This window comes from Papaver somniferum, unplaced genomic scaffold (genome assembly GCF_003573695.1).
Source record: "Papaver somniferum cultivar HN1 unplaced genomic scaffold, ASM357369v1 unplaced-scaffold_132, whole genome shotgun sequence".
In the NCBI taxonomy this organism is placed as follows: domain Eukaryota; kingdom Viridiplantae; phylum Streptophyta; class Magnoliopsida; order Ranunculales; family Papaveraceae; genus Papaver; species Papaver somniferum.
In genome coordinates this window covers 15,871,958-15,899,659 of record NW_020622381.1, presented here as the reverse complement: position 1 = coordinate 15,899,659, position 27,702 = coordinate 15,871,958, and the positions used below count along the sequence as shown (strand labels likewise).

The 27,702-nt window shown below is 39.6% G+C and overlaps 1 protein-coding gene across 1 annotated transcript; it reads left to right on the top strand.

The window, feature by feature from the left end:
* The first annotated feature begins 2,334 nt into the window (after positions 1 to 2,334).
* On the top strand, positions 2,335 to 27,216 carry LOC113332860 (GPI ethanolamine phosphate transferase 3-like). The gene is made up of 7 exons (XM_026579359.1): positions 2,335 to 2,442; positions 25,440 to 25,504; positions 25,681 to 25,812; positions 25,954 to 25,995; positions 26,150 to 26,435; positions 26,562 to 26,645; positions 26,716 to 27,216. Exons 1-7 carry the CDS (start codon positions 2,335 to 2,337, stop codon positions 26,875 to 26,877), a joined length of 879 nt encoding a protein of 292 aa, XP_026435144.1. The 3' UTR covers positions 26,878 to 27,216.
* The last annotated feature ends 486 nt before the right edge of the window (positions 27,217 to 27,702 follow it).

The window sequence follows — 27,702 nt, the reverse complement described above, 5'->3', positions numbered from 1 at the left end:
AGGTAAGAGTGGAGCATTACCATTTTTGTAGACGCTGTTGTGAGCACCTTTAATCCATGATTCATTGTTCTGTCAAATCCTGCGCTTTGTATGAACGATGTGCTCTGAGTGGTGAGAGATCCTTCATACTGAGTTGTATTTTCTGGTTATTCCGTTAGCTTTACCATAGGATGATCGTGTAGTGACATCCCGGATCAATGTAGACTCCATGGAAATGGAGGAAAATCTACGGGAGCGGAGAGCCCAGAAGTAAGGACTATAGGGTGTTAGTAAATGACGTGCAGTCCCCAGCCGCTCCTTGTGTCATGACTTTACCCGTGTAATTAGGATCATGAGATCAAGGTTTGTTACTTATTTTCAGACTTTTGCTCCATCGATTGACGGTCTTCAACTTGTTCCCGGGTAAACAATTCATGAATCCAGCACTGATGAAGAAGTCGATGTAAGTACCCTTTTTCGTGCACATGATCGTGGCATCTCCTTGAATGACATAATAATAATTGTTGTTGACGAACCCAGGAAGAAATCATGGTATATAAGCATTATGTTGATGAAGCGTGCTCTTTTTTGGGATATGAGAATATGGAGAGTTCCCAAAATCCCGAACCGAATGAAGATAATGGAGTTGCCAACGAAGATTCCAACATTGCCGAACCCTCAAATGGTTTAGAGACTCCCCTAGTAAGTATATCTCCTGTGACCTCTCCATAGAAGTATGAAATTTCTGATTTGTAATTGAATGAATGAAAACCCATGTGAATACACGAGTAATTTTTCCGAAATACGTCACCGGGAATTTTCAGACTTCAGCCTTTAGTAAAAACGCTGTAGAATCTTCGTTTGGGGTCGTATTTTCGACATATGCATATGTATTCTCAAGCCCAGGAAATTTACAAGCTTTAACATAGAAGCTTTTTGAGTTTAGAGCTTGTTTAGGATCCGAAATCGACGAAACAGTAAACTTCCAGGAAACCTTCAGAAAATTTACAGCTGGCATGGGGTCCAATGTTTTGGCCACAACTCTTCGCTCGTTTCTCCAATTGTTGTGAATTTTGGATATGTTGTAGAGGACATATATACGAAGAAAATGGTATATGACCCATGCCTATATTCTTTACCAATTGGTCCCAGATCGTCCGTTTGTACAAGACAGCATAAAATTTAATCAGACGGGCTTGTTGTAAAACACTCATGTTGCGTCTTTAGACCATTCGCTTGTGTATTGAATGGTTGGTGAAGGATTGATGCCATTGATTCAATTGAGATCAGGACTCCTTGATTGGCACATGAGCATGGTACTTGATTACCACCTTGTTTCTGTCAGTCGTAGAAACATTACTTCTGAAACCCTGGTCATGGGACCATAACTGAGGTTGCTCTCAATAGGGGATGATGTAATGACCATGGTTTCATGTCCCGGTGGTAGCATTCCATTTATGATGAATGATTAGCACTGGAGAGCCCGGCACCACGAGTGTTGGGATGTGAAATTGATCGTCATGATCGGTGGACCGACAGTCCCCAGTATATTGTTGAATCTCCCTCTTTCGTTTTCCCTTCTTCAGTCAAGACCTAGATAGAGGACCCGGGTAGAAAAATCGATGTAAAGACCTAGGTGGTCGAAGTTGGAGGTACCTTGATGAAGGACTTAGCGAAAAGACCTGGTGGACACCGATCGACTGTGGAAGTTATGAATCTCGTCCACGAATCTCTGGTTGCGCGTTGTATGCTATGGAAGTTGTAGAAACCTCATACGACATCGTAATTCGATGCTTGACCCCAACTTTTGAATCTAAGAGATTGAGTTATCACATGAGAAAAGAATCACTCAATTTTGAGCTGTAGAAGTCAGCCAACGAGGCGTGCACATTTGTAATTTGTAATCCCGTACAAATTTTTCAGATCTCGTAGACCTGACAGTAAAGGCCATATCTTTTATCTCGTATGTCCGATTGATGCGCCCTTTTGGTATGTTGTAGAAGAGCCATATAAGAACATCTTTTGTTGAGGAAGTATTGTCCTATTCCTCACTCATTGGTACGTTTTTGTAAACCCATGGGCCGAAGTATGTTGTACTTTATCTGTAGAACATCTTGTAGAAGACTTTGGCTTGTGACCGTCCACCATGCAAGCTTTCGGAAGATGCTCATGCTAACGTGTTTTCACGTCTAGATACCTTGATATGAATCATTAGTGCTTGGAGATGCCCGCTTCATGTGTAACACTTCAGAGAACGGTTAGTTGGTGAAGCCATGTCATGAGGATGTTTCTCCCGTTGTTGATGCTGAGATCACGATTGAGTTTTCTCCATATATTCTTATTGATGCTGAGACCATGGAAGGATTTCCACCATATATCCTTGATGATGTCGATGCTATGGTTAGAGCTGCTCCAGAGATCGAAAAAGGCTGGAACCATGATTATTCGTTGCTCCTCCATTCGGTGAGCATTTATATTGAAGAACTAGTTAGTGAGTTGAGAATCCGGTATACTGGGAGTTCAACCTGAGTGCTCTTGAAAGCATGACTGTACCGTGAAGCGGCTTTATAAGTGAATCCACATTGTTGTGGAAGATAGCAGCATAAATCTCCATTCTGGATCGGTGAAGAGAAGAAGTTCCTCAGTCATGCAGGGTTTTGTGATGTAGAGAAGTCCCCGTTGATTGATGAGTGCCAAATATTGTATATATTTGCACCTTTTTATTGGCATTTAACTCATCATTTGTGCACTAACGCTCCATTTTATCCCATATTCCGTGTTTTCGTTGTTTTCAAGAATAAATACTTTTCTCGATTAATTTTGCATTTTTAGGTACTAAATAAAGCCTGGTTAACTCACGGAGCGAAAAGAGCAAAGACACGGGAAAAAACCGAAGGAAACTCTAGCGGAAAAGAAGTGAAGAATGCGGTATGGAAGACTCAAGGATGAAAATGGGCTTAACAAGGAAGAAATTGTTCTTAAAGAAGAAGTGGGATCAAGATTACCTAAGCCCAAATCCATTTCCTAAACCAAAACCCATATCCTAAACCCAAAATCCAAACCCAAACCCGCTTCTCTCCTTAGCCGTCAGATTGGATCCATTCCATCATCTAACGGTCGCTTCATCAGAGTACATCGAGCTTTGATGTTCCTGTCTAACACTATAGCACCTAACTCCATCTTGGACCGTCAGTTTTGATATATTCCATATCCAACGGTCGCTCCACATCCACTTCCATCGCGCCGTTGGATCATTCTCTCATCTTTTCATCCAACATCTTCCCTTCGCTGACATCAAAATTTGATGAGCCCGCTCAACACCATAACCTAGAATACCTATACCCCAAAACAAACAGCCCCTAACCCATTCTTCTCTCGATCTCTTCTTCCCCTTCTTCCCAAAAATTGCAGAGCCTGCAAATCCCTATCCCCGACACCACTAGCGTCTGCTCCACCATCTCCCATCCCTCGAGTTCCACAACCACAACCACCCGACAAAAACCCATCTCCCTAGTTTCCCTCTCTCTCATTCCTAGCATCATTCCTGGATGCTATGAATTAGGCATTGAGAAGCTAGGGTTAAATAGGAGCGCACAGAAGACCAAGAAGGCATGGGTTCGTAGCAGAAGAGGAAAGGAAGGATGAGAAAGAGAGCAAAGGAGACAAATTCTAAGAATCAGTGAGTGAATTCTCGATTTTCAAAATTCGGGTTCTTTCAAAATTAGGGTTTAGAAATTAGGGATTTCATGTAAAACTATAAATAGAAGATGGTATTGTGTGTGTGTGGGTATGCCCGGGCTAGCCGGAGCACCAAGCTCTTAGTGTTCTGTAATTTTACTATTTCATCTGTTTCATCCAGTAGTATGATTTGATCATGTTTTAGTTCACTAAGTTAAGGTTGAGATGAAACCATAGATTTGTACTATGTTATTTATGCTGTTTGTGTGATTCTTGAATGCTTAAAATGTTGTATGATAGATTTAATCTCAGTGCATCAATACTCTTCTCTCACAATGTATGTCAAGCATCCATTGTAGTTAGGATAACATTGTGTTAATTGAACTGCAACTCATGTTTGATATATTATTGTTAATCCTTTGACTAGTTGTGCTTGATTAGAGAATTAGTGCTCCGGGTTAATACTTTAGTTGCGATTGAACTATCCATTGGTGAAACACCTTAGGTAAGTGATGGACTTGATACTTCTTCCTTATCTGTTACAAGGACAAGAGTATCATACTCAGTTGAATGCTTAGTATAGGGCTAGAGGTGGATTCAAAGCCTAGCAGTCCCTCTCATATCCCAAATTCCTTAGTCATTGTCACTGTAGGTTAGAAATTAGTTAGGAAAATATTAGAAAAACAACATCAGTTCCCTCCTTGTCCCTGAGGACTTACCCTGCTTATTTACTAGCTATAACAACCCTGTATACTTGCAGGAAAATTAGAACATAGTTTTAGGGTATCATTCCCTTGCTATCATTGATGAAGTTTCACGGAATCACCTCAGGTTGTCCAGTGTATGTTGAAGGAGTTAATGCCATCCATGTATGAATGATGTTGCATCTGCTTCAGAAGTATTATCATGGGATAATGAAGACTTATCGATTGTAGTTTAGTAATACTTTGATCGTGTTGGTGTTGAATCAGTGTAGAGATATTTGTGTTGAAGCCAGAGGCGCCATTATCGAAGATGTACTCTTTGATTGGGATTACAATTTGAAGGCTCCTTAGATGCTTGATTGTTGAAGCATCATATCCCTTAATCATCAAATGTCGTAGCTTTGATCATCTCGGCCCTGAGTATCTTCTGTTGATGCAGCATTCTTCTCGTTGCGGTAGTAAGATTCAACACTTGTGCAGCCATCAGAGTTTTCTGATTTTGTGGCACACATGGACGCTCCTGCAAAGCTATGGAGAAACGCCCAAAGTATTCTTTTCCATGCTTGGACATCATCTCGGTAATGAATGTTCGGTGCTCGATTTGGAGAGGCTACCATTCACAACGTCTTGCAGAGTTTCTAGCAGAATTGAGTCCCCATGCTAGGATAGCATGTGAAGAAATAAATGACGTAGACACGAGAGGAATGAGACTTGCCTGAGTGTGTAACCTCTTGATGAATGTCTATGCATCTTTTGTAGGTTCTTGCTTCAATCTCGTCAAAGTTCGAAATTTCTCCAAGTGCTCTGATGATGGTATTCCGTAAAATCTTCTGGATCAGAAATTTCTTCGTTGGAGAGATGTGTAACCAGAGGCGCTTTGTAGGTACCCATTTTTTCAGCGTGGATCCACGTTCTTCTAAAGGACATGTCATTTCCTGGATCTTCCTGGTTATGTGAAACATGGTTTCTGCCCAGTTTGGATTTATGTTCATTTTGAGAGTGACGTAGCCAGAAGTATTTCCGAGTGCTCCTTCAAGGTCTCTGAGACGGGAACATGAGCGGCTTCTTGTCGAGTGATGCCTGCGGATCTGATGGTTTTCAGTGGAATGTTGTTGATGGCGGTGCCAGCATCGATCAACGTTCTTGCAAATTCGTTTCTTCTGAGATTGACTGTGGTAAGAAGTCCCCGGTCATGCATCTCCTTGTCTATGGATGAAGGTTTCAAGGAGTTTTCCAGGATGAAAAGACGTCTGAAACAATATGATTCGGTGTTGTGAACATGTCTTTCCTTTGTGCCTTTGATGAATAGAGCAATTCACAGATATGCTCGATCAACGATTGAACTGCTTCTTCGACTGGTTGTTCGGAGAGTGTAAAGGTTCCGATTGAGAGAGGATTCTTGTGTACTCCTTCATTCCTCAGTTGAAGCCATGGTGGATCCACCTTATATGTTGCATTTACTTGTTAGATGATTGATGAGTCTATGAAGACGGCGGTACCTAGGATTCTCCATTTTTCCTTCAGTTGTCCCTCTATGATGAACAATAGATTACATCATCTTAAACCCAGAATTCCAGTAACTCGATCACTTCTTCAGTTGAAAGATGGCAGTTTGAGTCCCCGATCATTTCCCCGTTCTTTGATGTCGGGTCGAGGTTTGTGCATTTCAAGGTTGGTTATCTTTTGCGCCTTTAGAGGAGTCTTGGATGTTGGAGAAGCGATATGATGTCGTGTATAGGATTTCCTTTCACTTCTTTCAGCAACAATGTTTGTCGAAGGCTGGAGATTGCACTGATTGCTGACTAGGCGTCGGCTGATTCGAGGTTCTTCGATCTTGCAGACTTTGTTTTTCAGGAAAGCAGGTGCAGTAGTCGCGGATCGTTTGGCTGCTTCATAAAACTCTGAGAAAGCATGGAACCAGAGGTTTTCCAGTAAGGCTCTGTAGACCGGGATCATTCTGTTGATGCACAAGTCTACTAGTTGCTGCGATGTGACGTTGGGTCATGGAAGTCCAAGGCTTGAAATTTGAACCTTTTCACATAATCATCAAGATGTTCGTTGCTCCTCTGAAACATCCTTCCTAGATTAGAGAGAGTGACTTGCTCTGACACGAAGAAGTATTTTCTGTAGAAACCATTAATCATCTCTCCTAAATCGGTGATACTTCCTGGTGCGATGTTGTTGTACCAGGTGTATGCTCTGTCTGTCAGAGACTTTGAAAATTTCTTCAGACGGACGACATGGTTGTGCTCGTGTTCGCCCAATAATTCCAGAAATATGTTTTTGAGTATTGCCGGTTCCGTCGTACAAAGTAAAGGTTGGAGAGATATAACCTTTTGGAAGAGGAATCCTCTGCGTAGCAGCAGGGTATGGAGACTGGTGACGATGGACATGGGGGTCTTGTCCTTTCCACGTTTCTCCATAAGGCGTTCCAAATCCTCCGAGTGATGAAGTTTGATGACTCCTTCGCCGATGGATCATCTGCAGCTTTGCGGACTTCATCATCATCTACTGTATGAATCGAAATTACCTCAGGATCAGCTTCTGAGGATTTTTCCTTCTCTTTTCCTTTTACTGGGGTCTTCCATGACATTGTATCAGTGAGAGCTTTCAGTTGATTAAATGGCTCCTTCTGTGTTGTAGCCATATCGGTTTGATTCTTTGCAAGAATCTCTTGCACTTTGATGAGATCAGCAGTGGTAGGTGGGTTTTCTCTGATTTCCTCAGGGGAACGACCAAACAGGGGATGTTCTCCAGTCTGATGAGGAGTGACGCCACCGCATTGTTGGAAGCAGGAATGGATTCTTGAATATCATCATTAGTGTCGTTACTAGTGTTAGTATCATTTATGTTAGGATATGCGATCGTGCGTGACCTAAGATCAACCATCTTGTGAAAGCTTGAGATTGCAACCGAGAGATTAATCTCCCACTGTGGTCGCCAATCTGTAGATGGGGAAAAAAGATTTGCTGGTTTTTAAGGAATTGAGGAGACGACCGTACGGAGGAGACTCCTCGAACCGAGCGAAATGTTAAACCTCACACAGATGCACCGATGCAAAGGGGGTGATTTAGATACGAGAGATCAATCTGTAGTACTCCGGCGTAAATCAAGACAATGACCGTTCCAGAGTAAATTCGGTCACAAGAGAGGATGGGTTGATCTGCAGGAGGGAAGCTGAGAAATGCGTGGAATCAATGGTAATCAAAGATTTTGGGTGTGTGAATTCTGAATATGATAAGCTCTGAATGATTGAAATTGCTCAATTGAGAGTAGTTGATCAATTGATGAGTTGATGATCTCGTGTTGTTATTTTGACGTGAGATTGATGATACTGTTGATGCCGATGATGCTGATAATTCAATCATGATTCAGAGACTTATTTATATTGCTGGAATTTTAGACACCATGATCCCATGAAGTGTGACAGTTGATGGAATCAAGGAATAGGGAAGTGGAGATCGTGTTTGAAACCAGTTGCTCAACGTGTGGAGACTTGGTCGATTTTCCACCCACTACCTCGTGAATTCCTTCAACTGATTGCACGACTTGCTCACATTCCATCGTGTGTTTGAACACACGTGCCGTAGACCGCCAGACCAAAACCCTAAGTGATATCCCCCCAAAGTGACACGATTGACGTCTCGTGGTATGTTAGTCAATTGATGACTTCGTGGTTTGATGGGACGATGAGTCCATGTAGTTGCTGAGTTGAACATGATATTCTGAAACTCATGAGTTGAACATGTCATGAGACAGAGGTATAGTTCTTACGATGAAGTGAGCAAGTATTGCTCATTCGATGGATCGTTGAATATTGATTGTTGAACCAATATCCCTTGGTTTGAGCAAATATTTATCATCTGAGCAAGTGTTGCTCATGTGATGAATTGTTGAATATTTGATCGTCTGAGCATGTGTTGCTCATCTGATGGATTATTGGCAGCGTACCAAAAATATTAATTAGAATACTGGTCGTTGAACCGATCATAATTAATAAAATTAATGACCATGAGGTCGTCGTAAAATTATTAAGGTTGGAATCTGGAATGATGATCCTTGGATTCAGAAACCCTAATTTGATCAATTGATGATCAATTCATGGTTCGTCAGAATTTTGACCATGGGACGAAGGAGGGAGCGACTACATGGGACCATGGATCAACCATGTAGTATCCATATTCTCACTTGAGAAAATACGAAGAACTCCTGAAGAGTTGACGATTTGTTGTTGAAAGAATGATTAAATGATGGTTTAATCATTTATTCGAAAATGCTCCTCTGAGCCTTAGGTGAGAAAACCTAATTAATTATGACGGAGTGAGGGACCGACAATGGGGTCATAAAACCAGCCCTGGGTTGTCACGTGACCTCCTGACGATCACTTCATGAAAATCCAAAGTGTTTGGAAGAGTTTTGGACCTAATACGAGCAATTGTGCAAATTAGGTCAAAACTGTGAAAATTGATGGGACCGGCTTCCATGAGCCAAAGATCCAATCTTGGTCGGTAAAGATAGCGTGCTCGTGTCCCCAAGGCATCCGCGTCTCAGTCCTGAGAATTTTGATATTTTCTGGCGTGCAATTGAGCATCCATTCGAGAAAATATGCCAAAATTAGGGTTTCGACGAAACTGAGGAAAAACACCATGAGATGATGAAAAATGATTATAAAATAAGGAATGAGGAGGCGTGGGACCGCCATGGTCAAGGCACGGTCGGCCGGTCATGACCACGGTCCCGTGGTGCCTTCTCCTTAATTTTATAATATTTTGATGATTTTATGAAAAATTCATGAATTTTGAGAAACTTGATGAATTTAGGGAGTTTCCATGGATTGAAGGAGTTTTCATGAGTTCAGGGAAGCAAAAATATTAAAATAATAAAAACAAGGGCGTGTGGGACCGTGGAAGGCATGGCCGGCCGGCTTGGGCCCGGTCACACGAGTTTCCCTAATTTTTGTGTATTTTTCATGTATTTTTGATGAATTGAGGGAATTTTTCCTAATTTGAGAGAAATACCATGAAATCAAGGAATTTGATGAATTCAAGGAAAATTAATAATAAAATAATAAACAAAGGGACGTGTGGGACCGGCTAGGGCATGGCCGGCCAGCCAGGGCCCGGTCCCACAAGTTTTCATAATTTATTTTATTATTATTTGGTGATTTGTGCAAAATACCATGAAATCAAGGAGTTTTTTCATGAAATTAGAGAAATAATAATAATAATAAAATAATAAGGAACCGTGGGGTGTGGGGCCGGTTGGGACCAAGGCATGGCCGGTTGGCCAATGGTCACGCCCCACACTCCTTTTCTTAATTTTATATTATTTTTTATGGATTTATGGAAGTACCATGAAACCGAGGAGTTTCCTCGAGACGAAGGAGATTTGATAAAATGAGAGAATTTTCATCAAATCATGGAAAATAATAAAAATGCATTAAAATATAAAACTGGCGTGGGATTGACCACGACATGGTCGGTCGGTCGTGTGTCCGTGCTCCCAGCACCCTGGTCAATATTTTTAATTATTTATTATTTTCTTCCCTATTTTGCATAGGTTCATCGTTTCGTTGTATTTTGAAATACTCGTTCGTGCGGTGACTGTTAGTGTATCGTTGTTGAATACACCTTCACCATTTGAATCATGGCTTTCTTAGAGGTAGCTCAGACGCCCGGTTGTTGATCATTTATTACTAATTGTGGATTTCAATGGAGAATAATTCACAAAACTGAGTAATAAGATGTTTATTATTAATTCATAGGATCAGCTGAGGATTCGACTACGAATTCAGAATAATAAAGTGAGCATTACCATTCCATGGGATCGTAGATTCGACCATAGAATCGGAGTAATTAAGATTTATCTATTACCATTTATGATACCAGTTGTGGATTCGATCATGAAATCGGATTAATAAGATAATATAGTTATTGTTATTCTATGAGATCAAGCCGTGGATTCGATCATAGAATCAGAACAATTGTTATTGCAATTCCGTGGGACCAGTCATGGATTCGACCATGGAATAGGATAAATTGTTATTGCCATTCCATGGGACCAGTCGTGGATTCGACCATGGAATAGGATCAATTGTTATTGCCATTCCATGGGACCAGTCGTGGATTAGACCATGGAATAAGATCAATTGTTATTGCCATTCCATGGGACCAGTCGTGGATTCGACCATGGAATAGGAGCAATTGTTATTGCCATTCCATGGGACCAGTCGTGGATTCGACCATGGAATAAGAGCAATTGTAATTAGGAATAATTAACTTTGTGGCTCTATACTAGCAGAGCAAGCTGTCTAGGAGCATTAATTATCTCGATATGAGCTTTTCGGTAAGTCACATCCTTTATATAGTCAGGGTAAACTTGTTTTTTGTTCCTGAAGACGTTATCGCTCTATACTAGCAGAGCAAGCTGTCTAGGAGCGGTCCATCTCGTGATACTATATAGAAATAATCACTGAAAGTGTTCAGTATTCATGAGATATGCCGTTCTCCAGTCGCGAGACTACATATCTACATGTACTATGAGAGAAAGTACTCTCCATTGAGAATTCGATGAGAGACCTGTGTCTCAATACTCACGTCTGATTGCTGGATCAGAGCTTCGTATAATTATGAGTTTACGATTTTATCCCTTGTCGAAAATCCACCATCTACACCAGGGTCCCCTACCATTTCTTGCACAATAGGTAAATACCGTGTTGAGAAAGCTTTGCTTGACTTAGGAGCCAGTGTGAATTTACTTCCATACCATGTGTACCTCAAGCTAGGACTTGGTGATATGAAACCTACCCAGATGACACTTCAGTTAGCTGATAGGTCCGTTAAAATTCCTCGTGGTGTGATCGAGGATGTTCTTATTGAGTTCGACAAGTTTATTTATCCAGTGGATTTTGTTATCCTAGATACCCAATCTGTCCCTGACCCAGAGAACCAGATACCAGTGATTTTAGGTCGCCCATTTTTAGCAACATCCAATGCGATCATTAATTGTCGAACTGGTATTATGAATTTTTATTTTGGTAATATGACTATTAAGCTGAACGTCTTTCATATTAGTAAGCTACCCTCTGAACTAGATGACTCGAGCATAGAAGAGGTAAACATGATAGGAACATTAGTCGAGGAGTCATTACCAAACACTTTGTTCGAAGATCCGTTAGAGAAATGCCTAGCTCACCGTGGGATTGATTTCGATGATGATAATGTGATTAATGAGGTGAATGCTTTGTTAGATTCAACCCCTTTTTAGACACTAGTAACGGATGGAAACCTAAGTTCGAACCACTACCAGTTTCTAAGTCTACCCTAGTTCCTTCGTTAGAAGAGCCTCCTCAGTTGGACCTAAAACCATTGCCATATACCCTGAAGTATGTGTTTTTAGGCCCGTCTGAGACTTTACCTGTGATTGTTGCTTCCGACTTGGATAGTGATTAGGAAAGCAGGCTAGTGACCGTCATTCAAAACAACAAGGAAGCTTTAAGGTGGACCATAGCAGACATTAAGGGTATAAGTCTTACTGTTTGTATGCATCAGATCTATTTAGAGGAAGATAACAAACCTTCTAGGGAGATGCAACGAAGACTAAACCCTAATATGAAAGAAGTAGTTCGTCTTAAGCTGTTAGATGCAGGCATTATATACCCCATTTCAGACAGTAAGTGGGTCAGCCCCGTTCAGGTTGTTCCTAAGAAATACGGTATTACTGTAGTCCAGAATGATAACAATGAGTTAATCCCGACCCGAGTGACCACGGGTTGGCGTGTTTGTATTGATTATAGGAAATTGAACAAGGTCACTAGGAAGGACCACTTTCCCCTTTCCTTTATCGACCAAATGCTAGAGAGATTAGCTGGACATAGTCATTAATGTTTTCTAGATGGCTACTCAGGCTACAATCAGATCATTATTGCCCCAGAAGACCAAGAAAAAACTATTTTTACCTGTCCCTTTGGTACCTTTGCGTATAGACGCATGCCTTTCGGGCTATGTAACGCCCCTGCGACTTTTCAGTGTTGCATGATGAGCATATTTTCCGATATGGTAGAAAAGTTTTTAGAGGTCTTTATGGATGATTTTTCAGTGTTTGGTTCGTCTTTCGATGAGTGCTTGCATCATTTGTCATTAGTGTTGACTAGGTGTAAGGAAAAGAATCTAGTGCTTAATTGGGAGAAATGTCATTTCATGGTTCAATCAGGAATTGTTTTAGGGAATATCGTATCTTATAAGTGTATAGAGGTAGATAAAGCCAAAATTTGACCTTATCAAGACTTTACAAGTCCCAAAAACCGTAAGAGATATTAGGTCATTCTTAGGGCATGCAGGTTTTTATCATCGATTCATTAAGGATTTTAGCTTGATTTCTAGACCTCTTTGCAATTTGCTTGCAAAAGATGTTAAGTTTGTCTTTGATGATGCTTGTTTAGAGGCTTTTGAGAAGCTTAAGACTTTACTCACTACCTCCCCCATAGTCCAGGCACCCAACTGGAACTTACCCTTTGAGATCATGTGTGATGCTTCCGATTATGCTATTGGTGTTGTGCTAGGTCAGCGAGAAAACAAATTACTTCATGTGATTTACTATGCTACCAAAACTCTGAATGATGCCCAGTTGAACTATACCACTACCGAGAAGGAACTGTTATCCATTGTGTTTGCCTTAGACAAGTTTAGACCCTATCTCTTAGGTTCTAAGATCGTCATATATACTGATCATGCTGCTTTGAAATATCTTTTGTCTAAGAGGGATACGAAACCTAGATTGGTTAGGTGGATCCTTTTGTTGCAAGAGTTCTCTCCAGATATTAGAGACAAAAAGGGTACCGAAAATGTAGTAGCAGACCACTTGTCTAGGCTAGTTGTTGATTCCCCTGATGATTCCCTTCCTATAAGGGATAGTTTTCCTGATGAACAACTTTTCTTTGTTACCCAAGCACCTTGGTATGCGAATATAGTGAATTATCTTGTTACTGGTCGAATGCCCCAACATTGGGGTAAACAAGATCGTTCTAGGTTTTTATCCGAGGTTAAGCACTTTTTTTGGGATGATCCTTATTTGTTTAAGTATTTTCCAGACCAGATTATTAGGAGATGTATACCTGAGAGTGACCAGTCCAGTATTATTTTCTTTTGTCATGATCATGCTTGTGGGGGTCACTTTAGTGCTAAGAAGACTGCTGCTAAGATATTGCAGTGTGGATTCTATTGGCCTTCGTTGTTTAAAGACTCCCACAGTTACTGTGTTACTTGTGAATGTTGCCAAAAATTAGTAACCATTTCCCGTAGGAACATGATGCCCTTGAACCCGATTCTAATTGTTGAGGTCTTTGATGTGTGGGGTATTGACTTTATGGGTCCGTTTCCTAATTCTTTTGGTAACCTATACATCCTTGTCGATGTAGACTATGTCTCTAAGTGGATTGAGGCGGTTGCGTGTAAAATCAATGACCATAGGGTTGTGATTGAGTTCTTGAAAAATAATATACTTACACGTTTTGGTACACCGCGAGCTATAATTAGTGATGGAGGGTCGCACTTTTGTAATGGGCCTTTTAGGCTTCTGATGAAGAAATATGGTATTACACATAAGGTAGCTACCCCGTATCATCCACAGACTAGTGGTCAGGTAGAGGTTTCCAATAGCGAGATAAAATTTATAATAGAGAAAACAGTTAATCCTAATCGGAAAGACTGGTCGTCTAGGCTTACTGATGCCTTATGGGCTTATCGTACTGCGTTTAAGACCCCCATTGGAATGTCGCCTTATCGTCTTGTGTATGGCAAGGCATGTCATTTACCTGTTGAGTTAGAACATAGATCTTATTGGGCTGTTAAGCAGCTAAATTTTTCCCTTGACAAGGGAGGAGCCCATAGGAAACTCCATCTCAATGAGTTGGAAGAGATTCGTAGAGATGCATACGATAGTGCTAAAGAGTATAAGAACAAAATGAAACTTGTGCATGATAGAAATATCTTAAAAAAGTCATTTTCTCCAGGTCAAAAATTTCTTCTGTATGATACTCGTTTGCATCTATTCCCTGGGAAGTTACTCTCTCGGTGGACCGGTCCTTTTGTAGTCCGTACTGTTTTTCCTCATGGAGCTGTTGAGATCGAGACACCGGATGGTAGTAGTTCTTCAAAGGTTAACGGTCAGCGATTGAAACTGTAGTTGCAGGAAATCCTACACTACACCCGTCATATGATTTCATTGTTGATCAACTTATTTAGGTTAACGCTCTTAATTTTATTGATTAAATTCTGAATGTTCTTACAAGACAAGGAAAATAAAGAAAATCTAGAATGATCTTTGTTCTGAACTTTCTCTCTCCTATTTACTTGTCTCTCCTATTTACTTCTCTCTCCTATTTACTTGTCTCTCCTTTACAACTCGAATGACTATTTATAAAGGAAATACATAGTGGATGACAACTAATTTGTCCTTTATTTTCGGATATGGTTTGCGACATTCTCGCAACCTTACAAATGTTGACTTCGCAAGCTTTCTAATTTTCGCGAGACTATCACATCTTTCTCATGATCCTTGCTGACGTCGTTTCTGAAATTGTTCTGCGACGCTCTTGTGCAATACCATTGATAACTTCGCTAAGATATAATTATTGCGAGATTCTGATCCTACATCTTGCCTCTTCTCATATCTTCTCTGCAAAGTAGAGAATGATGTGAGAAATGACGCAACCACTTATCTTCTCATATTCTGCATTTATCACACGTATTCTTTCTTCCATTTATTTCTCGACACGTCTTTTGTAACCGTTACTTTTTAACCGCTTAAATCTTTCCGTATTAACCATGTTTATTTTCTCGAGGAAAAATTCCCTCTATATATATTTCTTTTCATCCTCTTCTTCTTTCTTTTTATTCTCTCTGCAACTTCGTCGTTCTTCTGCAAGCTCCATTGTTGCAACTTTTCTTCTTTCCTCTTTAATCTTTTTAAATTCTTCTTCATCTTCAAATTAGATCTTCATAGTTCGTGATCTTCTTCAAGATAATTTTCCCTACTATCATTTTTCATGGATTCATCAAGGTCAGTCTTCTCTTTTCTTCCTTGTAAGTTTTGATGAAATTGATATATTTGAAATTAATCTTGTTTATTGCCTTATGTGATGTTGTTTATGTGATTCCCATACTCTTGTTATTTCAGCAAAAGCGGCTCCAACACTAAATTTATAGTTCAAAATCCTAACAATCCCAAATCACAGCATAAAGTTGTCGTTCATAAAAGAAAGTCTGCGAATGAGAAGGTAGTAAGAAACACTATCTTTTTCTAATAACAATATTGTTGCTTATGTTTCTTATCTAGATTGTAATTCGCAGGGTGATAAAGATCTTCATATACCTCACAAGAAATCTCGACACCTCAAGGCTGTTCCAACTTTTGTTCCCTTCCATCTACTTATTTCTTCCAAATCTCATGCGACATCTTCGCAGGATAAATCTTTATCTCCAATTCGTGAAGACGCTGCTTCTGACTTCATTTCTTCCAAATCTCCTGCGACATATTCGCAAGATAAACCTTTATCTCCAACTCGCGAGAATGCTGCCTCTGATTTCATTTCTCCAGTTGATCTTTCTATGACTGAAATTCCCCTTGTGGTTCCTTCCGCGAATGAAGCCTCTTCTCTTCCCAATGAGAATGTTTCTCAACCTTCTATCTCTACTAGTTCTCTACCTAAGTCTCCTCCTTTGTCGAAAGAGACCGTGGAAGGGATAGATATTGCTTTCAAAGTTTTATCTGAGATTCTGGATGATGGAAAGAAGTCTTCTACTGATCCCATCAAGTCTAATGTTTATGAAATTCTGAGCAAGCATTTGGGTTCTGACAAAGCTGCTTCGCAGACAGCTTTAGAAAAAGAATGTAATGCTCTTCGTCTTGAAAATCCGAAACTTCAGAATGTTTTGCTGGATCGTGATAATCTTCGCAAGAAGAATGATGAATTAAGAGGTATGATTTCCTCATCTATGTCTTTAATTTTCCTTTTCGATGGTTTTATCTTTCCCCTGTTTAATTATCCTTTAAATCCCTCTTTCGCATGTTAAGAATTAAATCAGAAACGAGTAATGGAGAGATATCAATTTGAATCTGTTGTTGAAGAAGCCCGTGTTGATAAAGAAGTCTTAATGGATCAATATAACCAATTAGATAATCTCTATTCATATTCTCTTGATCAAATAAATAATCTTACCAATGAAAATACTCAATTAGTTGAAAAACAAGATCTATAAAGTAATGAAGTATCTCGTCTTTATTATTCTTTAACCAAAGCTAATTTAGGGATGAAAACTTTATCAGATGAGAATAAAACCTTATCTCAAGAGAAGCGAGTTTATTTAAACAAGATGGCGATATCTTCGCAATAACTTAATATTCTCCAAAAAGTGTGTGCTGACCAAGAGAAATCTCTTCGCTCTTTAAGAAATGAACTTAAAGAAGTAACAGAATCATCTATCGCTGAAAGAGATACACTCATTCAAGGTAGAATAGATTTAAGTGTGAAGGCAAATCATCTTAAAGAACAATATTCCAAATTAGAAGAATCTTATTCTTCTCTTGCGAAGAAAAATGCCTTCCTTGTTTCTAAAGAGAAAAATCTTCAGTCTCGACTTAAAGGTTTAATTGGAGATAAATTTGATGACGCAATGGATCATTGGGAGAATAGTTGTCTATCCTTGATTCAACATCTTATTTCGCAAAAGGAAGGTAGTCATAATAGTTTGACTGCCTTAATTATCTTTTCTTTGTCACATCTCTCTGAATTCCTTATCTTAATAAAATTTTGTATTCTATTTTTCGCAGAGTCTGAGAAGAATCTTCATTCTTCTATTTCTGATCTGGAGGCTAAATATGCTAAAATTCGCAAAAAGAATGCATTACTCGTCTCTACCCTTACTGGTTCTCGTGACCGGGCAGAAAGAAGACTTGATTATCTTGCTTATTTTAAGGATATTCAAGATAGGAATCATCAAAGAGCACTTCTTCGCCAAGTTCATCTCCGGGATGAAGTCCTTGTAAATGACATTTTATTGTCTAACTCTCTTCCTCCTACATCAATTGATCCTTTAGAAGTAGATGATGATGAAGTTCCTCTTCCTGCTGATAGTGATTACGATTATGAAAACGGTGCAGAGGATAATTTCCTGGAAGATGAAGAAGAAGTTCCTTCTAAAGAAGTATCTGCTGGTGTTAATCAGAATGAGAAAGAAATTTCTCCTGAAAAAGTAGTTGTTGGCGATAATCAAGATGCTAATCAAGTAATTGCTGGAGATAATCAAAATGCTAGTCATGGCGAAGATCAAAGCCGAAATGAAGGAGAAGCTTGCGAGAATGTTGGCGAAGAATTTCTGTCATCTCCTGCTACTGATATTGATATTGAAGCTTGAGCTTCTTTTCTAGCTTTATTTTCTTGAGTTATATTATTTTTATCACTTTTGAGAGCTACATTTTTCAATCGAATTTGGAGTCAACTTTTTCTTTTAATATTTTGTTGATAAGAAAGATAATGCTTCTTGTATATTGATTCCCATACTTGCCTCTCATTATCTTTCTTGCAAAAAATAATCTTTTATGAATGCTTATAATTAGTTTGTTTTATTATATGGTCTTATTTTTCCTTCCTAATTAAAGGTCTTATTATGCCATCTCTTGTCATTGCGACAAAATCGCAGGACGTCCTTGCACTTTCATACAAAAACCCATTGATCTTGTCTTAACTTTTTCTTTTGTATTATGGCCTCTTCAGGAATGTTGCGACAATATGACAGGCCTAAATATTCTTGCGAAAATAAAGCCCCATGACATTTCCGTCTTGCGATGAAATCGCAGGACGTCTTCGCACTTGCATGCGAAAACCCATTGATCTCATCTTATCTTTTTCTTTTGTATTATTGCCTCTTCAGGATTGTTGCAAAAATATGACAAGCTAATTATCCTTGCGAATAATAAGCCTCATGATATTTGCGTCTTAAGACACTTATCATCTCCCTAATAGAGGGTGCCGCCCTTATCTTCCCCCTGGTTTCCCCTTCAAGGAGGCGTACTTATACCATACAAGGTTAGCTCCTCCCATCCAGTCTTAACAACAACCAGTTGTTTTCGCAGCCTCTTATCCCTTTTACCTATAGGGCTTATGGTTACGAGACTGCACCCTAAGTGGGGTTTTCTTCAGGCCGAGTGCAGTATAAGCCAAGACTTGTCAAGAATGGCAAGGACGCTTCAAACGCCCTCGGCACTCTTGACTCAACCGTGTACCTCGGCGCCTTGATCAGATCTGCACTCCTTGGGAGAGTCCTTATTACCTTAGTCGCCCAACCTAAGTCATATGCTTAAGTTGAGAATCCAAGGTGCCTCTCCCGGATGGGTTTTATTGACCCCAAATCTCCATGACTCAGGTTCCGGTGGCGGTAGCCTTTCCCTGAGTCATGTAACAGGTACCCCCTAATATGACGTACTTTAGGTCTTACATTTGCCTCTTGCGAAATTTTATTCGCGAACTAGGGTGTACGCCATAAAGGTTCGCCCCTTTCTTTTATGTCATTGTTCTCTGCGAAAATTTCGCACATCATGATCTTGTTTTGTCATGAATAATCCTGCAATTATTCTTTCAGAATTCATAACTTCTCAAAGCTTCTTACGGATAATATCTTTTCAAGTACAATCTGTTCCATGGTCTATCTAATCTATGACCAACATCTCTTCCTTCTGGGTCCATTAATCTATAAGCTCCTGTTCCAACTATCTCCTTATGATGTAAGGTCCATCCCATTTTTTCGCTAATTTTCCACCATTTTCTCGCTGATATATTGGTGTTTCTCGCAGAACTAAATCTCCTGGTTGAAATTCACGTATTTGACACGTTTATTATATTCTCGAGCTAATCTTCGCTGATAATTCTCCATATGTTGTAAAGCTTTTTCTCTTTTTTCTAATTCATCAAGTTTGTTTAAATTAAACCCGCACTAAGATTTTTCTCCCAAGCTTCTCTTTTTGTTGTCGGAATAACAACTTCTGTTGGTAACACCGCTTCAACTCCATGTTAAACAAAAAGGTGACATTCCAGTAGCTTCTCTTCTAGTTGTATTATAAGCCCATACTGCATTATGTACTTGTTCGCACCATGATCTGTGATGTCCTTCCAATTTCTTCTTTAATATATCTGCAATTGTTTTATTTGTTGCTTCTACTTGCCCATTAGCTTGTGGATACAAGGAGTGGACTTTCCACATTTTATCTTGAATGCATTAGTAACATTTCTATGTCTGCCCCTCAAACTGTTTCCCATTATCAGATACCAACTGTGCAGGAATTCCAAATCTGCAAATGATATTTTCGAATATGAATGTAAAGATATCTTTGTCGCGAATATGTTGTACTGCCTTCACTTCTGTCCATTTTGTGAAATAATCTGTTGCGACTATTAAGTATCTTCTTTGTCCAGTTCCTGGTAAAAATGGCCCCACAATGTCTAAGCCCCATTTTCCAAAGGGCCACACACTGGTTGAAGATGACAATGGTGCTCCTGGTGCATGTATCTTCTTTCCATGCCGCTGACAATCTTCGCAACGTCTTGATATTTGTTTTGCATCTTCATGCATGTATGGCCAGTAATAACCTTGCATTTTTGCTCTATGTGCCAAAGATCTTCCTCCACTATGATTGCCAGCGTCTCCACTATGTAACATTTTCATCACCTTTTCTCCTTCCTGTCGTGTCAAACATCTGAGTGATGGTCCACTAAAGGATTTTCGGTATAACAACCCATCTCTTAATTCATAATTCGTTGCTCGGCTTTTTAACTTGTGTGTTTCCAATCTATTTCTTGGTGTTTCTCCTTTCGCCAAATATGCGTGAAGCTCCATTCTCCAGTCTGCGACATTATTTATTTGTTCTTCTTTTTCATTATCTATGACAATCACATCCACATCTTCCTCTTCTTTGTTAACTGATGGTGACAGAAGTGATTGTATTTTTATGCATCTCGCAGTTGGATATGTCATCATACTTGAGATGAAAGCAAAAGCGTCTTCGAGTCTATTATCCTTTCTCGAAATGTGCCTCCATTTTAGTTATCTCATTGAACCTTGATCTTGGAGCTCCATTCACAAGGTTGAGTGTCCTTCATGGCGATTTATTCTATGAGCTTGAGTCCCATCCCCTTCGATGTGGATCTAACTACCTCTCTAGATAACCCTTTCGTCAAAGGATCTGCAATATTCTCTTTAGACCTTACAAAGTCTATAGAGATGATGCCAGTAGAGAGTAGTTGTTTCACTGTCTTGTGTCTTCTTCGAAGATGTATAGACTTTCCGTTGTATACACTATTCTTTGCGCATCCAATAGCAGCTTGACTGTCACAATGGATTGCGATCGAAGACACAGGCTTGGGCCAGAGTGGAATTCCACCCAGGAAACCTCGTATCCATTCAGCTTCCTCTCCAGCTTTCTCCAAGGCTATAAACTCAGACTCCATGGTGGATCGAGCTATACATGTCTGTTTGGTAGACTTCCATGACACAGACGCACCACCAAGTGTGAAGATGTACCCGCTAGTGGATTTGCACTCATCTGAGTCTGATATCCAGTTAGCATCACAATACCCTTCTAGCACAGCAGGATACTTCCCAAAACTTAGGCAATAGTTTGAAGTTCCTCTCAGGTACCGTAGAACTCTGTAGAGAGCATTCCAGTGATCCTGCCCAGGGTTGCAAGTGTACCTGCTTAATCTACTCACAGTATAAGCAATATCAGGTCTTGTACAGTTCATTAAATACATAAGACTGCCAATAACACGAGAATACTCAAGTTGATAAATACCCTCACCCTTGTTCTTTTTCAATTTGCAATTGGGATCATAAGGAGTAGTTGCAGGTTTAGCTTTTTCATGATTAAATCTCTTAAGCACAGTTTCAACATAATGAGATTGACTAAGACTATATCCATCAGACATCTTTCTGATTTTCATCCCTAAGATTACATCAGCAGGGCCTAAGTCTTTCATGTCAAAGTTTTCGTTAAGCATGCTTTTAGTGGTATTGATACTATCAAGGTTACTTCCTAATATGAGCATATCATCAACATATAGGCACACAATAACATGAGAATCGTCCACAGATTTAATGTAAACACATTTATCAGATTCATTAACCTTGAAGCCATTAGATATCATTACATGATTAAATTTTTCATGCCACTGTTTAGGTGCTTGTTTTAAACCATACAAAGATTTTTTCAGTTTGCATACTTTATCTTCAAAACCTTTCACAACAAAACCTTCCGGTTGGTCCATATAAATTTCTTCATTCAATTCACCATATAAAAAAGCAGTTTTAACATCCATCTGATGTATATGCAAATCATAAATAGAAGCAATAGCAATCAACATCCGGATAGAAGTGATTCTAGTGACCGGTGAATAGGTGTCAAAGAAATCTAATCCTTCCTGTTGTCTGTACCCCTTAGCTACCAACCTAGCTTTGTGTTTTTCTATAGTTCCATCTGTTATAAGTTTCCTTTTGAAGACCCACTTGCAACCTATGGTTTTACTACCAGGAGGTAAGTCTACAAGCTCCCAAGTTTCATTTTGTTGAATGGAATCCCACTCATTATTTGAAGCTTCTTCCCAGAAGGGAGCTTCCGGAGAAGTCATAGCTTCCTTATAGGTTTGGGGTTCAGACTCTACCGTAAGAGTCACAAAATCTGGACCGAAACCTTTCTCCTGGTTCTGACCCTCTTACTTCTTCTAGGTTCGGTTTCAGCATCTAGAGACGGGGTTGACTAGTCGAAGGAACATCTGAGAGATCATCGCGGACCCTTTTATGAGGTCCAGACCCTAAAGGGAAAATGTGTTCGAAAAACACTGCATCTCTGGATTCCATTATGGTGTTCTCACCAATTACCATGAACCTATAAGCACTAGTGTGCTCAGGATATCCTAGGAAAACACAATCTACAGTTTTTGGTCCTATTTTGGTTTTCTTGGAACGAGGAGTGGCCACCTTGGCCAACACACCCCCACACTTTAAAGTATGCATAGGACGGTTGTCTTCCTTTCCACAACTCATATGGAGTTTTGTCGGATTTCTTAAATGGAACTCGGTTCAAGATATAGCAAGCAGAGAGAATTGCTTCCCCCCACAGGTTCGAAGGTAGCCCTGAACTAGCTAACATAGCGTTCACCATATCTATGAGTGTTCGGTTTTTCCTTTCAGCTACTCCATTCGACTCAGGTGAATAAGGTGCAGTAGTTTCATGAATGATGCCATTAAGTTTGCAGAATTCTCCTATAGGTATCACATACTCACCGCCTCGGTCCGACCTAAGAGTTTTAATAGTAACACCTCTTTGGTTTTCTACTTCAAGTTTATATAATTTGAAAGCGTCTAGGGCTTCATCTTTACTTCTAAGAAGATAAACCTGACAGTATCTTGAGTGATCATCTATAAAAGTGATGTACCATTTTTTCCCACCTCTAGTTGGTGTTGATTTCAAATCTCCCAAATCGGAGTGGATTAGTTCTAGGGGAGTTGTACTACGTTCAACCTTTTGTTAAAGGGTTTTCTAGCAAATTTAGATTCAACACAAATTTCACATTTATGACCTCTGTCAAAGTTTATTTTAGGAATGCAGCCTAATTTAGCAAGTCTTTCAATAGATTTGAAATTAACATGTCCTAGTCTATCATGCCAAACATGTGAGGAGTCACAAACATAAGCAGAAGAAGATGCATTATCATTCAAGTTCAAAGAAAGTACACTAAGCTTAATCATGTTATCAGTGACATATCCTTTTCCTACGAAGTCACCACCTTTAGAGATTACAACTTTGTTAGACTCAGCTACAAATTTAAAACCTTTTCCAAGTAAGATGGTTTCTGAGATAAGATTCTTGCATATGTCCGGGACGTGATACACGTCATTCAATGCGAGAGTTTTTCCTGAAGTGAGCTTCAATTCAACCTTGCCTTTTCCTACCACTTTAGAGGTAGAAGAGTTTCCCATAAACAATTTCTCATCGTCTCCTACTTTGTTATAGGAGGAGAAAGCATTTCTGAACTTACAGACATGCCTAGTGGCTCCAGAATCAAGCCACCAGTCTCTCACATTGGTCACATTAGAGACAAGGTTGACTTCAGACACCATGCCAGTAAAATATCCAGAATCATCTACTACGTTTGCCTTATTTTTCTGTTTAGGATCATTTTTGGTCTTTTTAGGTGCCCTACAGTCCTTGGCCATATGACCAGTTTTCCCACAGTTATAGCAGTCGCCTTTGATGGTGTTTTTGGAGACACCACCCTTTGGCTTAAGATGGTTACCTTTGGAGTTACGATGTTTGTTACGTTTACCATTTTTGCTGGATTCTCCGTGCTTTTTCTTTGACGCAGCATTATCGTCCAGGACATGAGCTTTGTTTGACATGTCTTTGCTCAGCATCAGGCTCTTGTCTTTGCAGCACAGAAGTTCCTCCACCTGGATCTTTTTCCCCAGCTCCACCATGGTGATTTCACGATTCTTGTGTCGCAGCCTCCTCTTGTACTCGTTCCATGAGGGTGGTAGCTTTTCAATCACTGCGGATACTTGTAGAGATTCATCAATATGCATGCCTTCAGCAAGAATTTCGTTGATGAGTAGCTGGAGTTCGACGAATTGTTCTACAACAGGCTTTTCATCAGTCATCTTATATTCCAGGAACCTAGCCACCAAGAACTTCTTGCTTCCAGCAGCTTCAGCAAGATATTTTTCTTCTAGGGCTTCCCATAAATCAAAAGCAGTAAAATTATCTTTTGCATTATAAAAGTCGTACAAGGAGTCATCCAGACAGTTAAGAATATGGTTTTTGCACATGTAATTTTTCCTAGTCCACCTATCCAGTCTATCTTCATAACCACGGTCATGAAGCCTTCTTGAGGGTCTTTCTAAGGCAACTTCATCTAGCCTTTGGTCTTTTAAGAAGAATAACATTTTGGACTGCCATCGTTTAAAGTCTTTGCCACTAAACTTTGGGGGTTTGTCTACAGTACTCTTTCCCATGTTGTTACAAAATATAGTAAAGAGGATATTGCCTTTAGATTGTTGAGAAAAATACTAATAAAGTAACTGAGAAGAAGATACTTAGCACAAAATAATGTTGCTGATGTGTGCTGCACAGAGAATGTAGAGGCACGTAGACTACGCTGTCCTAAAGGCAATATCGCCTGCCACTCCTCTGAGATGCTACAGCAGTTGGCGAGTCACCTCCAGGATACAACTACAGTTAGTACCCCTCAATGTAGCATACAATGAGGGTACCCTTAGAGCTTGGCAGAACTTAAAAAAAGTAGAAGAGATGTTTATAGAAAAACTGAGGGAGAGTAGAAGAGATATTTCTCTGTGGTATGTCTTATGAGATTACAACTACTCTCTTATATAGTGTTTGTGTAGTTACAAACAAGAAAGAAAACCCATGCGTATGACAGGAAAAACTGGTTATGTTGGGTTAAAGATAGTGCAAGAAAAGTTGTTTTGACAGGCATGGAGCAGTGTGTTGCTGCCAAGCCAAATACGTACATACAAGAGAGCCAGGACAAAACACGTACAGACAAAGAAGCCAAGACAAGCACGTTCAGACAAAGAAGTCAGGAGAAAACTCGTGCAGACAAAGAAGCCAAGACAAGCACGTTCAGACAAAGAAAAGATTCTTCTACTTGTGTGGAAAACACGTACCAAAAATTTCAGCAAAAAGATAGGATCTAATGAACCCACACCCACACCCGAACCCGACCGACCGGACGGCGGCGTGCGTGCTTCTGTGCGAAGCACCGCGCGTACGGGAAAGGCAACCTTGCCCTAGTCCAAGCCTCCCCCCCAAGCACAAAAGTCTAATGACCCAAGGGCCATGCCCTTATAGCCAACTCTATGGTATTTATGTCTAAAACTCTTTAGATTTTAGTCAATGTGGGACTATTGTTTTATCTATTCAAAAGAAAAAACAACTAATGGGCAATAGGTCTAGGGATCAAAACACAGTCCATGGAAAAATTGGTAATTTTAAAGCGTTTTTTCTAACATGTAGTTCAACAGTTATATTATTATTGGGACGGCAAGGACCGTTGATTGCTTTGGCATGCATAACCGGAGGTATATTTCTTAAATTTTGAATTTGTTATTCTAAATTTCTTTAATTGTTAAATGATCCGCAAACTCCATCCTTGAGTAGATACGTATCATGCCCCCTTTTTTAATTTGACACACATCAGAGTGCTATTTTGTTTGGTGTAATTTTGCTTTGTGTTAATAATATCCACATTTGGCAGGTGGTGCATAACAAGATTTGGACAATTGGAGGTAAAGACCAAGAATGGCATTGGAGTATTTACTGCTGATCCTCTTCCAGTAACCCAGTGGAGCCTTTTTGCTGTATGTCTATTTTCTTCTACTGGTCATTGGTAAGACCCTTTTGACTTGTATGTTTGTAACTTGGAGGCTGACATTTTTGTGTTAAACTTGGCAGAGAGCACCTTTAGGCAGCAATCTGTAAATTTTCATAGAACCTTCCCCAATTATTTACTAATCCAAGGTTATTGCAGGTGTGCCTTTGATGGTCTCCGATATGGTGCTGCATTTATTGGGTAAGTGGACCAAAGATTCCGAACTCTTGTTCTATCTTTTTATATTTTTTCTAGTCTAAAAGTTTATAGATTCCATGTTTTCACTTGAGTCTGTGTGCTGCTACCGAAAAACAAACAAGTCCACTGGTCTCTTGGTTCATCTTTTAAATAATAGGATGAGTGCTCTTATCCTTGAATTTTATGCAATATATTGTTATATTTACCACTATATAGCAGGTTTAGATGCAGAATATGATAGTAGTTTAATTTTGGATTCATTTTTCAAGTTTGATGAGTTCAACCTAATTCGCCAAGCTATCCTTCTTACAATTGATGCATTTGGTGTTTCTCTCATCCTTCCTATTCTCGGCCTTCCATTACTTGTTGTCCTTCAGTATCCATATTCACAGGCTACTGGGAGGACCCAAGGAAGGGGGATCTTTTTTGTGAAATTATCTCAGGTGAATGTTCTCTGTGGATGACACATCGCAATTGCTTAAATGGACTTCTTTTCCTGCTTACTGGTTTTGGGTTTCGTATAATTGACATTGCATTATATGTTCCTCTCTTCATCTTGTACATTTCAGGTGTTTCTTATGTATGGACTCATTACTTCAATAACAACCATGCTCACAGTAATATGTGTGACGATACAGAGAAGGCATTTGATGGTAAACACTTCTTTTTACTCTCTCTACTCTGAAGTAATTGATCTATTAACATTGCTTGCTTCATTTACAGGTATGGGGATTCTTTGCTCCGAAATTTGTGTTTGATGCGGTCGGCCTACTCCTTACCGATGTCATAATCTGTTTGATATCTCTTTATTACTTTTGTCGAGTTGAAGATGGCACCAAGCAGATCAGGATATCAAATAGCTCGAGTAAAAAGATGAGCAATTGAGATTTTTTCATCCTTTGACAACAACAGAAATTTTGATTTCTCAGGTACAGATCCCAAGATACCAACTCTTTGACTGAAGGTGCACATAGCTTAGTGTCAAAGCATTCATTCTACAGCTATAGCTTAGGTCGGTTCTTCCCTTCAGCTGGTGAATTGTACACTGTTATTGGTAGAACTGTGCTCCTGCTCACCATTTACCTTCGTCTACATTTTTTGACTGGTTTCCATGTTTATGTTTATCTGGTGCACAGTAAGTTGTAATTACAAATTGTACTCGTCTGTCGATAACAATGGAGTACAAAATTCATTAAAACACAGAAGGAAAATTGGTTGTTTTGATTTGGACGTGCATTCACTGATTAAGCTTTTGACGAAATTCTCGGTTGTTGCGTGATATGGCCGTGCATACTTTTGTATGGATTCATCATATGTTTAAAGAAGTATGTCTTATTTGTTTGGAATATCGTATGTTTAAAGTATATTGATTCAACACTATTGTTAATCTACACAAGTCAGATATTATGTGTTCTTGTTCAGTCCCTTTCTTTGATGGGTACAACCGAGCTACCAAAATGCTAAGGACTGTAAATATCCAAGTGAATTGGGTCCATGTTTAGTTGTCAGTCCTAACTAAAATAGACCAAAAGGAATATTGACTGAAGAACAGTTCTGTGCGCAGGCATTGTTTGCTCAAAACTAGAAATTTCAGGTTGTTATCCGAATCATCTAATTTTACCATAGAACCAAATGTGAACTAAAAGTAAAGAGCTGAGGAAAAACCCTCTGTTAACCTTGTATAAAGTCCATATAACTCAATGTTGATCT

What these genes read in the sequence shown, in the direction of transcription:
- LOC113332860 (XM_026579359.1), top strand. Translation starts at nt 2,335, where the DNA reads ATGGAAGGATTTCCACCATATATCCTTGATGATGTCGATGCTATGGTT. An exon ending in TTTGGCATGCATAACCGGAG is followed by an intron (nt 25,505 to 25,680) that starts GTATATTTCTTA and finishes CACATTTGGCAG; the next exon opens with GTGGTGCATAACAAGATTTG. An exon ending in TTTTTGTGAAATTATCTCAG is followed by an intron (nt 26,436 to 26,561) that starts GTGAATGTTCTC and finishes TGTACATTTCAG; the next exon opens with GTGTTTCTTATGTATGGACT.